General features: G+C 35.1%; 1 protein-coding gene across 1 annotated transcript in view; it reads right to left on the bottom strand.

Moving 5' to 3' along the window:
• LOC127656114 (carboxypeptidase Q-like) overlaps nt 1-16,628 on the bottom strand; it is a 51,883-nt gene extending 35,255 nt beyond the window's left edge. The window contains exons 1-4 of the mRNA XM_052144297.1: nt 16,549-16,628; nt 15,451-15,904; nt 13,210-13,417; nt 12,115-12,322 (exon numbers count right to left, since the gene is read on the bottom strand). Of these exons, the coding sequence (XP_052000257.1) occupies nt 12,115-12,322; nt 13,210-13,417; nt 15,451-15,904 (870 nt within the window). The 5' untranslated portion in view covers nt 16,549-16,628. The remainder of the gene's footprint in view (nt 1-12,114; nt 12,323-13,209; nt 13,418-15,450; nt 15,905-16,548) is intronic.
• Between the last annotated feature and the right edge of the window lie 1,033 nt (nt 16,629-17,661).

The following is a 17,661-nucleotide window of genomic DNA, read 5'->3' as shown; positions in this document are numbered from 1 at the left end:
TCAACTGTAAATGATTCACTTACATTCTCCCACATGCAATTGTATCAGTGGCTGCCTCCAATTTTATATTGTTTTGACAGTTTATTTTTTTTAGAGAAGCTTTAACTGCATACTAAACCACACATTCAAGATCAAGTGTAATGTCGCTTAATATCAAATTCCTCTCCTTAAGAATCCTGACGATGTATGATGAACAGATGTTAAACATTCATTGGGGATAATACAAGTTATTCAGATTCATTTTGAAAAAGGTTCTTACAAATAGCATGCTTTTTTATTTAAAGCATTGATTATTCTTTTCAGTAAACCTAATCTACATGCCAATGTAACCGAGTTTTAGAATGCAGCTCCACTCTTTTTGACTTAGAAATTAAATTAATTGGAATGATTGAAGTAATACATTTCACATTCATAATTAAATTTGTCCATTATTTAAAAGAATCACATTTAAGGTTGCATTTCAAAGCTCTTAATGAAATTCAAAAGGGTCAGTCTGCTTTTGGAAGTTGAGCTCATATGGTTATTCTCAGAATACAGATGACAATGATGAAGATTTCCAAGGTTATTTCTGGGGAAATATAAAAGCCATAACCACAGACACCATCTGTTGTTTTACAAAAAAAGATCAAAAGCAGAGAAAGGAAGGAATCAAACGAAAGTAAAAAATAAAAATAGAGAGAAGAGTCTCAGATGTGCATTGCAGGAATTATTGGGAGATTGAATGTAGAACAAACAGAGCTGGTGAGCTATGATTTCTTCACTGGCGGCCCTGTCTCCGCTCTAGCGGTGTTGAATACATATTATTCCAATTCAAAATGCAACTGAATGCTACTGATTTTCACAAAATAGAGAATTCAGTTGTTGACACCAGGATGGCAGTCACATCACAACAACTCAATGGCCCTTATTTCCTATTGATTGGGAAACAGTCCGGCTTCAAACTCAAACTTGAGTCAATGCTGATGTTTGGGGCTGGTTGAGATGCTTAAACAAGCAGAGCAATGCGTTAATAGCATCACAGAGCCACAGTGTTTACACTTTACAGGGAAATTAAGCTAAAAATGGCTTATGCATAGTTATCTTGTCTTATAAAGCTGGTGAAAAGTATTTTAATATTTTTAAAAATGTTTATCAGGTTTATCCTCCTGGCGGGGCCAGGCAGGTGTAATACATTTATGTTCAAAATGTAAAAGTCCCTGGATACATAAATAGTCGTATGTGGTACCATCTGAAAGATTCAAATCTGAACTTTTCCCAGAACTCCGTCAATTTTCTATTTATTACATAAAATATCAAGATAGGACCAGAACACCTCCACGTCCCAAATGAGCGCAAATGAATATGAACGTTTTTCAAATAGCAATCATATATCAAATGAAAGCTCTCGTTCTCATCTCTGTAAGACAACAAAGAAAAATATCTAATGTCTGCTCTGATCAATGTTTCTCGAAGCACCAAGCAGCCACAAACTCTTTATCAGCTCTTACTTTAGGCAGTTTTCTGGGTAAATAATCAAAAATTATGTCTCAGATAGGGATGCTCTGATCGTGATTTTTACAGCCGATTACTTGCCATCTAATCGGCCGATCCCGATTCCAATCATTTAAAACTTTATGCTCACTGTCAATGTTATCTGAATTTCCCTGTTGGAAATAAAATAGTTGTTGCTGAAATAATACTGTAGGTTGGTTTGATAATCAAATAAACACAAACTTTTTATAATAGGCCTTAAAGACAAGTAGGCTCACACAAAATATTATCTATATTAGGATAGATAGCAAGTTAGGATTTAAATAACAATGTTTGTAGACCTCCTTGCTCACGCATGCTTTATAAGTTCTGCCCACACATTTTCTATCAGATTGAGATCAGGGCTTTGTGATGGCCACTCCAATACCTTGACTTTGTTGTCCTTAAGCCATTTTGCCACAACTTTGGAGGTATGCTTTGGGTCATTGTCCATTTGGAAGACCCATTTGTGACCAAGCTTTAACTTCATGGGTGATGTCTTGATATGTTGCTTCAGTATATCCATATAATTTTCCTTCCTCATGATGACATCTATTTTGTAAAAGTGCACCAGTCCCTCCTGCAGCAAAGCACCCCCACAACATGATGCTGCCACCCCCCATGCTTCACGGTTGCGATGGTGTTCTTCAGCTTGCAAGCCTCACACTTTTTGCTCCAAACATAACAATGGTCATTATGGCCAAAAAGATAATCAAAAATGTTTGTTATATCAGAGTAAATGGGGAAAGATAATTTTCCAAATGTGCACTTGCAAACTTAAACTTAATTTATTTGTGGTTTTGGAGGAGTGGCGTCTTCCTTGCTGAGCAGTCTTTCAGGTCATTTCGATTTAGGAGTCGTTTTACTGTGGATATAGATACTTGTCTACCTGTTTCCTCCAACATCTTAACAAGGTCCTTTGCTGTTGTTCTGGGATTGATTTGCACTTTTCGCACCAAACTACATTTCATCTCTTGGAGACAGAATGCGTCTCATTCCTGAGCTGTATGATGGTTGTGTTTCCCATGATGTTTATACAAGCATACTATTATTTGTACATTGGACCTTCAGGCATTTGGAAATTGCTCCCTAGGATGAACCAGAATTGTGGAGGTCCACAAATTATTTTCTGAGGTCTTGGCTGATTTATTTTGATTTTCCCATGATGTCAAGCAAAGAGGCACAGAGTTTGAATGTAGGCCTTAAAATACATTCACAGGCACACCTCCAGTTGACTCCAATTAGCAAATTAGCCTATCAGAATCTTAACTGGCTAATTGCATAAAAGCTTGACATAATTTTCTGGAATTTTCCAAGCTGCTTAAAGGCACAGTTATCTTAGTATGTATCTATGTAAACTTCTGACACACTGGAATTGTAATATAGTAAATTAATAGTGAAACAATCTGTCTATAAACAATTGTTGGAAAAATTACACATGCCATACACAAAGTAGATGTCCTAAACGACTTGCCAAAATTATTGTTTGCTAATATTAATATTATAAACATAATCTGTGGAGTGGTTAAAAAATTAGTTTTAATGACTTCAGCCTAAGTGTATGTAAACTTCTGACTTCAACTGTAACTTATTCATTGTAACTATTTCATTTTTATTATTATTATTATTAATCTTTTTATATATATTTAATTTATTTTTGCATTATATTTAATGCATCATAGTCTACTATCTAAATATTTTATATAGCATTGTTTTATTCTTAACTACGTTCCATGCCTTTTCACTTTGTTGGTCTTTGGTGATATTAGTTCCTCTTTTACTTTAGCTTTAATGGAGGAAACTCTTTGTGAGACAGGGATGGGCGATACCACTTATTTTATTTTCAATCTCAAGTTCAGTCAATATCATCGATACCGATATTAATAGTGTTACCTCTATTAAATCGATTTTTTTTTTTTCTTGGGATAAAATGGGTACTTTTAAATATAATTTTTTGTCATAATTTTAAAACAATATATTTTTATACAATACAGAAAAGTATGAGATTTATTTTTTGTAATTTGATTTTTTTTTTTTTTATTGGCCATGTTTAGTAACCATATTTAGTTAAACCACAGTTACCACAAAATTAACAATGGTAACTACAATATTACTGTAGTAAAACCTTGGTTGTTTTTCATATTTAGAAATGTTTTATTAACAACAATTACAGAACATGATCAATTTTCAACTTAATTTAAATAAACTTGTAACAAACATCACACAACCCCATTATATTAAGGGTCACCTTTAGATTTCTCATTATTTAGTGTGAATTAACTCCAGACATTGTCTGTTTTTTTATCAGAACTGCTCCCTCTTATTGAACAAATGCTTTGACGGCGCAAGCACATTCCGTAACTGCTTCTTTCAGTATTTATGCCTGTTATGCTGAGCGGAATAAGAAATTATTCCCATCCTGCTCAAGTATTTCCTTTTTAGCCTTGAAGCTTAAGATAAATGTTCATGGTAACCTAACCAAATTGAACTAACATGGTAAATAATATCCCAAGTTTAAACATAAAACATTAGAATCCCTATTTTCTTTGTGAGAATCTATATTTTTGATACAACACCAGTATTAGAAGTATCGATACTTTAGGATCGATTCACCCATCCCTAGTGTGAGTGGACAGATGAGAGAGTGGAGCGGAGGAAGTGTGCATGTTTGTGGATTGAAAAGGTAAGTGTTAATGCCATTTGCTTGGGAGTTATTTAAAAAAAAAAAAGAGTTGTTACCCGCATTATTATTATTATTATGATGCCTAGCAGAGACTAAGGGGCTGGCACTGCAGACAAAATACAATTTCGAAGGATGCACTGCTTTCCCTTTGCAGTGTCACTTGTGAAATGCCATATACACAAGCTTTTCATATTTGCAATTCCTCTAGCACAGCATTGTTCTTAACTGCTGAATCAAGTTTGTCGCCTTTGTCAACAGTAATCCTGAAGTCTGAAAGGATGTGTGTTAGGGATGTGCATGAGTAATCGATTTATTGAGTTCTCCTTCTGCATCAGCTAGTTGACTATTAAAATCAATACTAAAATATTGCAAATTGATTTAGAATTAACGCTTTTAGCAGAGACTTAGAGCAACCATAGCCTGAATGACAGGCTTTCAAAGACAGAATAAAAAAATTGTATGTTCATCATAAGATTATAAACGTATTTATATTAAATACATGTATTTAATATTAGAGCACGGTAAAATGGCTACAAAAATTATATCTCTGTATTTTTCAGCTTACAGATGATATTCAATACATATCTAGATAATTGTGTATCTGAAATGGCATTATAGAAGTGTGTTTTTTATCAGAGGAACCAAACAGACCAAATTTTATTTAACCAAACAGACATTGTAATCAAATATACTAAAAACGTTTAATACATAAAATAAAAATCGAATTGAATTGGAGAATTATATTTAATCATTTTCACCAATACAACAATATTTACCTACATAAAATTGTGAAGAACAGGATGTGCAAAAACTTCCCTCACTTTTTTGAGCCCAGTTGAATTGTATTATTATACAATACAATACTGTATGATTATTATTATTATGAGGCTTATATTTGTTTTGTAGAACAGTAATATAAGTCATGGCCACATTTAATAAACCAGCTCTCTTCTCAGGCCTGTTCCAACTCTGTCACTGTGGGGGAAGATGACACTGGATATGCAATTACTGCAGACAGGACCAGCTACACCCCGTCCAGCACAACACAGCACAGGACAGGACAACACTGTGAGACAGTACAGCTCAATACAGCACAAAGGAATGCTGTGTAAGGCATCAAAGCTAATTAAAACAGAATGGGCTGTGACATGCTGTAACCCCAGGACACATGCTACACAACAATATAAAATCACAATTGCAGGACTGCATAACAACAGTGCTACACTCTAAGAAGCAAACAGGAAATGGTGCATGCACAGTCATTTAGAACTACGTGACTGTCAGTTTATTGGTAAGACATTACAGAAGTGTATTGTCAATTTGAATGCACAATACATCAACAGCAAAGTTGGTTTAGGGACAGGCAAAATGGCCAACCGATATTTCATTACTAGCTTTTAGTTGATGGCCAACAAACTGTAGCAAAGAATTTGATTCAAGAAGACAAAAACATTTGTTTTGTAAAAGTGCTGAACTACTGTATGATTTTTACACGAAAATGCACGTTTTGCTAGCCCATGCAGGTTGCCAGGGCCCTACTAATAAGTTGTTAGGGTGTTCTGGTTAGATGGTTGCTTGCTGGACTGAGAAAAATGAGCCTACAGTCAAGTCTCTATGATATTCTGGTCCCTAGATACGGTTTGGATCCTTCCATCAATGCAAATCTATAGGACTTTCACCTGTTTTATCATCCACCAGACTAGCCTCAGTCACCATTCACTTTCATGGTATGGAAAAAAGATCCAATTAAAGTGAATTGTGACTGAGGCTGTCATCTTCTTTTGTCCTCCACGGAAAAAAGAAAATCATTTGGATTTGGAATGACATGAGGGTGAATAAATTAATATAGAATTTAAATTTTTTGTAGAATAATCCCTTTTACCAATAAATAGAGAAGCTTTTCAGTGGAAAACTTGTAGTCACGCCATCTTCATTCTTGGTTAGTTGTCAGTTAGCAGATGCTCTTTTTCCAATGTGACCTAAAGCATAATTATTTCTAAATTAAGTGCCTTGTTAAAGGGCACAATGTGATACGTTTGTCTTTAATGCAAGAAGGTTCCCTTTTAGCAGTTCATTTATTAATGAGAAATGAGTCTGTATAAGCTGCCCATGGTGTGGACAGCGACACTGTGGGAGAGCTTTTTTAATACCAAGTAAAAATGTTTCCCCTGCAGTCAGGCATTAGGTTGGCATGTAGACACGCAACCTGTCACACTATCGTTATGCCTGCCTTCAATCTATGCAACCCACACATACACACAAAAATCCTGACCCAAAGCTTTCAGCCCTCTCTTCCTGTCACACACACACACACACACACACAACACACACACACATACATACTTGGGGTCCTAATCAATGTCATCAGTGGTCTCCTTTTCTGCGGATGGTAAAATACGAAACGAGCAAGAACTCACCAGGCTGGTTACAGACAGGAAGTTAAAACACCTACACAATCTCACATTCACCTTAAACAAAGTCTATGGCTATAAAAATGTTGGAGGGAACCCAGGACATTCTTTTCTGTATTTAAAAAGATACAACATGCCATTTCTAAAATCTTGAGACTTGAAATAATGGTAACTCCTTAAAATAAGGTTGTATTTGTTAACATAAGTAAATGCATGAACTAACTGTCACAGTTTGCAAAGAGTCAGGACCCAAAAACAGAGTAAAAGCCAAGGGAATTTATTCAAACCAAAAAATGCAAAAATGAACAAAAATCCCCACATAGGGGAAAACACCGTCTAGGCTGGAAACCCACTGAAGCTGGGCTGAAGGCAGACAAACTGTTTCCATGACCAACCGAACCTGAAAGACAAGAAACTGGACCGACTTGAGACCGACATGAAACATTGAACAAGATGAACTTGCACTGGACAGCACACATGAGGCAATTCAAATAGGGAGAGAAATCAAACAGGTTAACAGACAGGGCAGGTGTGACTAATAAACTAATAATGGGCAAACAAGGAGGCAGGGTATGATGCGAGACTGAGAGACACGTGGCAATACAGATACAAACAAAACCACGTGCTCTCACAAGACAAGAATGCCCGAATGACACAAATGCATATCGGCAAGACAATAGGCAACCGACAGATAAGAAAAGATAATGCATGGCAACACCATCACAGCGATGTACACTCACACCAGACAAAGCCTGAGCGTACATCGCGAGGCAAAAAATACACAATGCACGCAACAGGCAACAAGATGAGACTGGACACCTGTGCAAGAGTTCAGCCACAAATAAACTCGACACCTCAGACTGAAATGACCGAACCTCAGCACAACATGAAGACAGATTGCAAACCGGACGCGCAGTGCAATGCGAGAGTAACGTGAGAGCAACGCGAAACGCGCCTGTGGCGCGAGAGATAGACATAAACGATTGACACGCAAATGTGACAAGCGCAATGCACTCACGGCAATTAAAGACAGAACATGGAGCATGAGTGTCCAGATCCCGACACCGAACCAGACAGGGAAGTCAGAATCCAGACACCATGCTCCAGACATGAAACAAGACCGACCAAAGTCTGCACGGCAGGGAAACCACAACCGAAGCCGTGCGCTCATACAAAGAAAGAAAACGAAACACAAGATAGACATAGAACAATGATGTCACGATCCTGTCACATAAAAACCCAGACTGACAGAGTGACAGGACTGTGACATTAACAATGAACAATATATTTTTAAGCATTTATTAATATTAGTTAATATTAACATATATAAAAAAATTTAAAATTGTTAATTAATAGTTCAAAATGCATGAACTAATGTAAAAATATACCATTTGCTATATATAACTATACTGCTGAAATTAACATTAACCAAGATTAATAAGTGCTGGAAAAATTCAGTTTATTGTTAGTTCATGTTAACTAATGTAGTTAGAATGGTAACATGAATTACTAATGTTAACGAATACATCCTTATTTTAAAGTGAATTAAGTTACTGATTGCAAAAAGATGGATTAAAAACAACTAAAATGGACAGCTAATATTTGTAATGCCATTTCTTTTTGCAGTTTCACCCGCATTCAATAATATTAGAAAATACAGATTGCATATTTGGAGACTTTTTAGTGTTCGTTGTATGTAAATCCAGGGCTCAACAATAAGTATTTTTTTTGCTGTCCCGGTCAGACTTTTACTTGCTCTGCAAATTATTCCTCTGGCCCCATCACAAATAAATAAATACATTTTAAATTGTATGTAGCAATATTTTTTATGCTTCAGACAATTTTCGTCATAAAAAATAAATAAATAAATAAAATAAAAAAATATTAAGAGTTACCAAAAATATAATAGATTTGTAATAATATCTGGCGCAATCACAAATAAATGTTACATTTTATTTTTTGCAATATGTTTTGTCATATTTAATTTATTGTGTTTCTTTATCAATTTCTTAAATTCTGTATCTTTCTTAGGCTTTTAATTTGAAATAATATCGGAGCATTGTTCCACTAACATGTACCCAATGAAAACTATGAATGCATACACTGGAAAAAATACATTGGATTTAGGTTTACTTTAAAAAAACTAAGAAACTATTTCTAGTACATTTAACAGACCAAGTAAAGGCTACACACCTCTTGGTGGCTTGAATTTCTTGAGTAAAGTTTACTTTGCAATACTCTGTTTCAAGTCAATTTTACTCACTTTTTGTTTGTACATCTTACTCAAGCAATATAGCACTGAATTCAGCCATGCTTTTAAAAGTATCCTGGCATTTCAATGCTTTTTTAAATGTAAATGTTTTTATGCACCACATGACACATGGAAGCTATCCACAGGGATGCTTAATGCATGATTTGTAGTCTATTAGAAAACATCATCTTGCTTTAATAGAGATAGAAACAAGATCCAGAACTGTGCACGAGACACGGTGACGGTTAAAATCAACAATTAATTTTTTTAGCATGAACATTTTCAGTAGACAATTAAAATCCCACCTCACAAACCAAGAAGTTACCAAAAACTAACAACAAAATCAACAATACAATTGATGTAAATCAACTTGTAAACAGTGAAACTATGCAAGCTCATTATTTATTCAAGTCAAATGAGTATGGGAACACCAGCTTCAAAAAGTAACTTCAAATGTACTTATTTTATGTACCCTGTGATATTTCCTCAAATAAGCAAATAAATATAACAAGGTTTTCTCCTTTAGGATTCAAACATGATGATGCATTGTAAGAAAACAAACAATGATTATTAATATTTACTTATAAGCTAGAGCATTCATTTTAACATGTTTGAATTGAGTACAAATGTTCAATTTACATAATAGTTTCAAGTTCACACTTTAACTTAAAGTAAAATGTACATCATATTTTCTGCTATATTTACTTCACAACAATATCAGTTTTTCTGCATACTTTTTTAGGAAAACAATGGCATAAGGTGCAGAATATTACTGATTTGTTGGATGCTTCTTACAATTTTGAAAAAAACCTCATTATGTCAGCCAACTGAATAAAAGTGACATATTTAAATCAGCAGAAACCACGACAACATCAATATACAGTGTGCTAACTTATAGTCTGCTTATCATCATAAGGTCCAAGAACAGTTTTTTCCTGAATAAACAGGATCAGTTTTGTGAAATTTTATCAGACAATATATGCTGACAGCAGCCATACGCTTACTCTGAATTTCCTGCCATTTTACGTATATTCTATATAAACTTGCGTAACATTGTTTCTGGTTTTAACAAAATCAGAATTTATTTTAGAAAAAGCAAGTTAAAGGTTATATGATGTGTAATAAACATGTCAGGTTTGCGTTCGACACGTGTGTGTCACAAGACATTAGCCATCATTCCTGCTATTCAGTCTCATGACTCAATGAGTTCACAGACAGGAAACGACCTCTCAGTACTTACACCATTACTGCTAATCACACTCAGTTTATTAGAATGTCAATGGTAAATATAGGCCCCAGCTGAAACACTACACAACCAAATCATAGATAAGTTGGCAACACTGACTGCCATTGAGCACTTCACCCAAAGTAACCCAAGAGAATTAGGAAGGCAAAGTTGACTCCTAAGAGGAAATGGGAACACACTAATAAGGACATCACTTGGCCAGTGTGAAATTATTCTTAATCGACTTCTCAAAATCTTCTTCTGTCACACATAATGACTAAATATAGTTTGAGGAATTTGATGGGAGACACAATTTGCCACCTTGCAAAGTTAAAGGCCTGTTTCCTCTTATTGGGTTTGTCATTAAAATCCAAAATCCAAACAAACCTGTTTAGTCAGCAAACCCGCAGCCTTACATCCTGCTTAGATCATGAGTATTTTAGAGGATGAGAGAGGAACAAATCCAGCTTTCTGAGTACTTGTGCATGTATGTATGTCTGTGAGGGTATTGAAAAGTGCTTCTCAACCGGTTTTGCTTCAGGATACAGATTTTACATTGAAATCTCAATTGGCGACCCAACAGATTACCAATTTATTAATTTTTTTACAAAAATGTCTCAAAAATGAAACAATGAAATGTATTAATGTTACAATGAACTGGATGGTATGTTTATTTTATTTTTACTTTATTTATTTACTTATTTGAATCCAATAAGCATATATTAAAGCAGTACAGCAGATACTACTATGATGTATAAGTTCTTCATAATTTAAATAATACATTATACTTTTTCACATTACAGTAATGAGGATAACATGACTTGCAGTACAGTCATAAGAATGTGTATGGGAGGGAGGGGGAATTAATTACCATTATGTAAAAAACACCTAATGGTCCTAAAATAGGCTTCATTTTTTAAGCATATAATATAATCTCTTATTTCTTTCATGTTCTTAACAGGTATAATGAGATTCACTCTATAATGTCTATAAAAAAATTATAGCATCAGTTTCTGTGTGAGGCCTCAGTTCCTCACTCTCTTTATTTCTCTCTTTCCAATGCAGATGAGTCCATGTATCAGAGTATAAGAGATGACAGAACACTCAAGCTGAACACTTCTATTAAAATCTAAGACTGTAGAAAGGTTCTTTTCCCATTCACACTTAATCATACTGAATCTTTCACACCCTCCTATAGAAAACATTAACAGGGAAGAGTGCTGAAAATAAAACGTGTAAACAGCATAGTTTTTGAACTGATAGAGAGGGCAGCACAGACATAGGAACAGAAAACTTTCCCTAACGAGTTTCTAATTAGATATAAGCTGGCAGTGGATGCTGGACAGATGTATGATGATCAGTCAGAGGGGCCACAGTATTAGCTCGGTAGCTGAGGAACACTCTAGGCCTATTCTGACTATAATTGGCGGTGAGACAGGAGAAACCTAATTTGTTTTACTTAGAAGCAGTTTCCATTCCATAAACACCAGCATTAACACTTCAAGGGCCACAGCAAGCAGATTTCTATAATTGGTTCCCTGTCCTGCTGAGTACCAATGCACATCGAATACACATGTCAAACACATGTGAGATTGACCACTGCATTGCATCAAACTGCATCCAATTGCAATGGAACCTGACTATTTTGGAATGCACTACATAGGCAACAACTCATACATGCATTAATTTAAGTCCAACCATATATGGCTATACACTGTGCTAATCAAAATTAAATTAAATGAACATTTTTAACACAAGATTTTAAACTTCTCGTTTTTTACCAAACAATTGCCTTTAACCAGACTTCCTCAGATGTGAAGAAGAGTAGCCTATTCTAAAAGGTATTGAGACTTAAACAAAAAGACTTCTTAAATAGCTTATGGGCATTTAAAGTATGTAAAATGTAAAAATGTTGTACTTTCTAATTGCTCTTCAGCCCTTGAATGAAAGCAATTGCAGGTTGTTATGGGGGGTATATGGGGGAGGCATTGGGAGCACAATCACAGTACAACACAGCATATTCAGAGCCACATACCTGTTCAGGATGCTTACTGCCTGTGATTTCAGCCACAGTGTTGAAAGAGTCAACATCTGGCAGTGTCTGGGCCCCCATAGTCAGACGCACCACTATCTTCTGGCCTCTGCGGGTCATCCTGCTCATCATCTGGGCATCCTCAATAGTGATGCAGGCTGTGGGGATCTGAGGCACTCCAGGCTGGTACCACTGCCAGCCTGTGTGGGGGCTTAAAACAACACAATGAGGTTGAGCTTGAAACAATACCATATACTTGAAAATGTTTTAGGAAATATTTTCTTTTTATATTTTCTTTTTGGAAGTGTCATTCTATGAGCAATAACGAATTCCTAGAGTGTCTGTTTTTAAAGGTACTGTAAAGTTCAAATGTATTATAATCTTTTTAGAATACAATATGTGACACAGACAGTTCAGGAATTTTTTATTTTATTTTTTTTGTATAACATGAAACATGTTATCATACAGTATTTTCATATTCAAAACAAATGGGGTATTTCAGGAATATTTTCACTGTTAAAATGTCACTTTTTTTTCTTACAATTAAACATTAAAATATTTTCTTGATTATTGTAGTTTTTTCGACTTGGCAACTTTCAGGAAAGCAAGTAATGGAAGTTCAAACTGGCCTACACAAACTTTTATGAGGTTCAGTCCCGTTTACCCTCTTCCCAGCAAGCACTGGGAAATGAATAATATGGTTGCATTGTTTGGCCATTTGCATGGTTTTATTTACATTGTTTTTGATTACTTTGTTGCCAAGGTAGGTAACTCATTGTTTTGCAATGTCAGGATTAGTTACATCTTGCCATTGCAGTCTCTACACACAATCATGATTTCAAGCTTGATTGCATGCGCAAAGCACTAGATGGCTCAATAGGAAGGGTAAACAAGCTTGAAATCATGATCACCAAGGAGACTGCTGTCAAGATGTAAAAAGAAGTTCTCACCCAAAGCCAAATGGATCGCTTTTGAAAATATTGATTTATCTACCAGAGTCGTATATATTACTTTTGTGCTGCCTATATCTCCTTTTTGGAGCTTTAAAGTCCTGATCACCATTTACTTGCATTGTATGGACAGTAGTACAGTTCTAACCTGTTGATGGAGAATGGAGTGACTGAACGGATAAGAGAGGCAACGGCTCCAAATTTAGCTGCCTCTGAAGCCCCTGAAATTCGATAGGCTACAGTCTCCCCATAGCTGACAAATGGCTGGTTATAGACAACAATTTTCCCTTTAGCCTCACTCGCTCTTTTCTTCAGCTCTTCAAACGAGTCCACCACCATTACCTCTGCCTCTATACCTACCAGAAGAACACATGAACTGGTCAAATATGCAGGTATTTAAAACCGAGATCCTAATCAAAACACTACGGTTTTAGACATACTGTGGGGTCCATATCTGCTGAAAATACCAGCATTGCTGATCACAAGCTTATATTGTGTTTTAAATGCTTATCGCCCTGTATGGGATGCTTTCATGATGGTGTCTCAACAAAACTTTTAAACTAGCTTTAAGGAATATTCCTGGTTCAATACAAGTTAAGCTTACTTGACAGCATTTGTGGCATAATATTGATTACCACAAAAAATAATTTCAACTCGTTCCTCCTTTTCTTTAAAAAAGCTAAAATTGCGGTAAAAGTGAGGCACTTAAAATGGAAGTGAATGGGGCCAATTATTGGAGGGTTTAAAGACAGAAATGTGAAGCTTATCCACAATATTCTCAGTGAGTCCACTGTATTTGTGTTTAGCAAAATGCCTTTGCCACTGCTTGCTTGCATGTCATTTGGTTAGATTCTTGCTTTTTAAATGTTGTAAAATGTCTCAACATTTCCCGAACAATGTGTGCAATTAATGGTTATCAAGCGAAACTAAAGTTTTATCTAAAACAGCAATGTTATGATCAGAAACCACTCACAAAGCACAGAGCTCCTGTCCCAGATGCTCCTTCTTCCATTGGCTGCCTACAGAAGGATTGATTTTGGAACATCTGTTTGAAAAAGCTTGGAATAATTTGTTTGTGTGCTCTTTCCACTTTATTGGCAAGAAGTCAACATTGGCGATTACTTATATTATCCACCGTTACGGTCCAACTATGGCAGATGAATTACATAAACGATGGCATTATTGTGCTAACAGGTGTGTGAGCATGTGATGAAAGTTCATTAGAAATTTTGAGAGTTTATTCATTTCTATTAGGCATCTTTTTGTGAATGCTCCACGTTTTTGGAAATGGCAATTCTGAGTATAAAAAGGAACTGTTTTTCCTGAACAGTCTGTGAGTTCTGACGATGGTTCCAACTGCTTTCATGCTGTGATGCTAAATGGATAAATTACACATTTTTACTACAAATTACTACAGGTGAAGACCATAATTATTAGATGAGACATTTACAGAAGGAAGATTTTGTTTATTTTGCCCTCTTTCCTGCTTTTTTCCTACCTGCAATTCACTTTCTTTTGAGTGTCTTTGCAGAATGTGGATGTCTTCTCTTTAGGGAAAAATGTGATTTGGAAAACAGCGAGGACATTAATTCATTATCATTTATATTTATTTGTACAGTGCCGCCCACATCACCCGCAAAGCATCATGGGACTCAGGACTATTGTGGATAATCTTATAAAAACTTTATAAATTATTCGGTTAAAACTCATGTGTTATTAGAGCTGCAAATTTGTTTACATATTTGAATATATTTATATATATTCTTACAGATGTTTTAGGGTTTTAGTGTTTGCTTACGCTTTTAGTGTTTCCCATTGTATGGGAACTTAATTGTAAAATTGGCTACAACTTCAAACAGAAAAGGTTATTAAGTGATTTTATCACACTAAAATAATTTTTCATACTGTTTATTGTCTTGTGGCTATACTAAAAACAGTGAGTATTTTAATGTTTACAGATTGGCACCATTAACCTCCGATGTAAGCGCCTCACTGTAACCACGATTTATGTTGTGGGGGTTTTAAAGGAGGGGGAAGTAAAAATATATTTTTGTGGTAATAAATATTATGCCACAAATGCTGTTGACTACACTTACCTTGGTTGATCTCAGAATATTCCTTTAACAAACATCATCAGAAAGACCAAGTAAATTTGTGGAATTGGCCATATTAACTCCTTTATATAAAAGGCCAGATATCCATGCTTCCATTGAAGCACGTGAGAAGCGCTTTGGAACATTTTTAAATCTTGCTGGTTAACATGGATTATCAGGAATACAGTTAGTAAAGCAAATTTGGGGCATATGAAATACTAAGAAATTTGGAAATGAATTGTTCAAATCAACTATTTGGACCCCACTTTATCACTAAATGGACTGCGACTACTAACCTCCAGATGGAGTTCCTACACTACTACCCAGCCCTAGTATGGCTAGAGTGTGGTTTCTTGGTAGAAGCATTACTGCACACTCCTCCCCCCGCACCCAGTGAGGGATCTTCACCGGTTCTAGATGCACATTCTCCAGTCCGTCCTGTGTCAGGGCATTGTACATGTACTTAATGGCCAGGTCCAGATTTTCCGAGCCACTGACTCTGTGTCCGATAGCATCAGTGAAATCAGCCAGTCTCTCAAAGGAACGATTCTGGGCTCTACCATAAACTGCTAGATCTATGATTTGCTGAGCAATGTCAGAGTACTTAGAAATCTCTCTGGATAGCTCTGAAAGAGGTTTACTGGCATAATTGTGAGGTCTAGAGTGAGACTGCAGAAAAAAGCTGATGAAGAGAAGAGTTAGCAGTGGCTGTCTCATTATGTTATGACCTCTGCTTTTATTGCCAGTCATCTGAAAAGCACATGAGAGATACAGTTATACACCTCTACATTTACAATCATACACCGATCAGCCACAACCTGCCTAATATTGTGTAGGAGAAAGGTTTGCGCTGTTTTGGCATCACGAAGGGGACCTACACAATATTAGGCATGTTGTGGATGATCTGCGTATATATATATATATATATATATATATATATATATATATATATATATATATATATATATATATCACATAGAGAGAGAGAGAGAGAGAGAGAGAGAGAGCTAACTATCAAATCATCTTAAGTTAAATATAAATTTAAAAATGATATCATAAAAGACGTCTCAAAACACTTCTAAGTTAAATAGTCTCAGTCCTTTAGACATGAATGCAGTTCAACTGGTTTCAAAAAAGTTAATTTCCTTGACTTCAACAACAGTCATTTCTAAATAATAAAAAAAAAACATATACATATATACAGATACAGATACAATTCAATAAAAATCTAAAAAGCTGATGTAACTAAATCTAAAAACACAGAAAACTGATATATTGCGACTAAGAAAAGAAAGACCAAAACACCTAATTCTTGGTTTTGGAGAAAGATATTAAAATAATGTTAGGCTATTTATTGGAATATTTTAAATTTGGAAATGTTAGTTTTAGTTTACCGGTATGTTTTACAGTGAACGTAAACTGCACGTAGCCTTCCTTGTAAACGTTGGGCTTTCATCTGACTACGGCAAGCGCACTGGGACAATAAACAAAGGCAAAATTGAAGCCATTGACATTATGTGAAGCTTCACACACTACCGTTCCAATGAGTTTGTTTTTTGGCGAAATGCAAATACAAATATTTCATACCTACAGTATAGTATATCGCCTATAATATCCATTAATTAACATTAATATTTGTATACATCTACGAACCCTGTTATTGTGAGGCCTAGCTGTAATAGTAAATAACATAATGAAAAAATAAATGCACATGTAGAAGGGTGGGTGTATTAATTTATTAGTTTATTAATTTATCTAGCTGTCTGGGATAACACACATTAATTAACATCGTATTGATGTAAATGTGTCAGATTTAGCCAATATGGCTAATTTCCATCAGTTGACAGGTTAAGTAATGCACTAAACAATAATCTATACACACTATTTTAATAAAAAGAAAATAACCACAAAATCAAAGAAAATCACACTATACAAGTCCATATGCTTATGAATCAAGCATATGTAACCTATCTGCAGTAATAAAAAGGTCTCTTATAAAGTAAATACCTTGCTGACCATTTTTATTAGACAGCAACCTGATTTTTTACTTTCTATGGAAAAGTCTGTTCCAGTCATGGAAAACAAATTATTTGCTAAAATTTATGAAACCAGTTTGACTTTTTATCTAAAACCTGGGTGCACTGAAAACCCTCATAAGTTTACTCTACTCATTTGATTAAGTGAACTCATTCCCTCAACTGAATTGAGTAATGGCATCTCTAAATCTTATATAATTAAGGTCAATTAACTTGCTGTTCATATAGAATGAACTTAACTATATAAGTTAAGGTAACTAGATGTAAGTAGACTTAACTTAGATTTGCTATTTACAAATTGTTGTTTCTACTATTGTTAATCATTTTAATTGAACTGATTCAATTTTAGATCGAACAATAGTGCAGATAAAATAAAGATCATAACTGATTCTAGGTCAGTCATTAAATAATCTTAATTCTCCCAAGAAATGCATATATACCTGCACTTTACCTGCACATGCACTAAGAGAA

The sequence above is a fragment of the Xyrauchen texanus genome, chromosome 15, assembly GCF_025860055.1.
Source record: "Xyrauchen texanus isolate HMW12.3.18 chromosome 15, RBS_HiC_50CHRs, whole genome shotgun sequence".
Classification (NCBI taxonomy): Eukaryota; Metazoa; Chordata; class Actinopteri; order Cypriniformes; family Catostomidae; genus Xyrauchen; species Xyrauchen texanus.
Note: the sequence above shows the minus strand (reverse complement) of the source record. Positions and strands in the feature narration are given on the sequence as shown.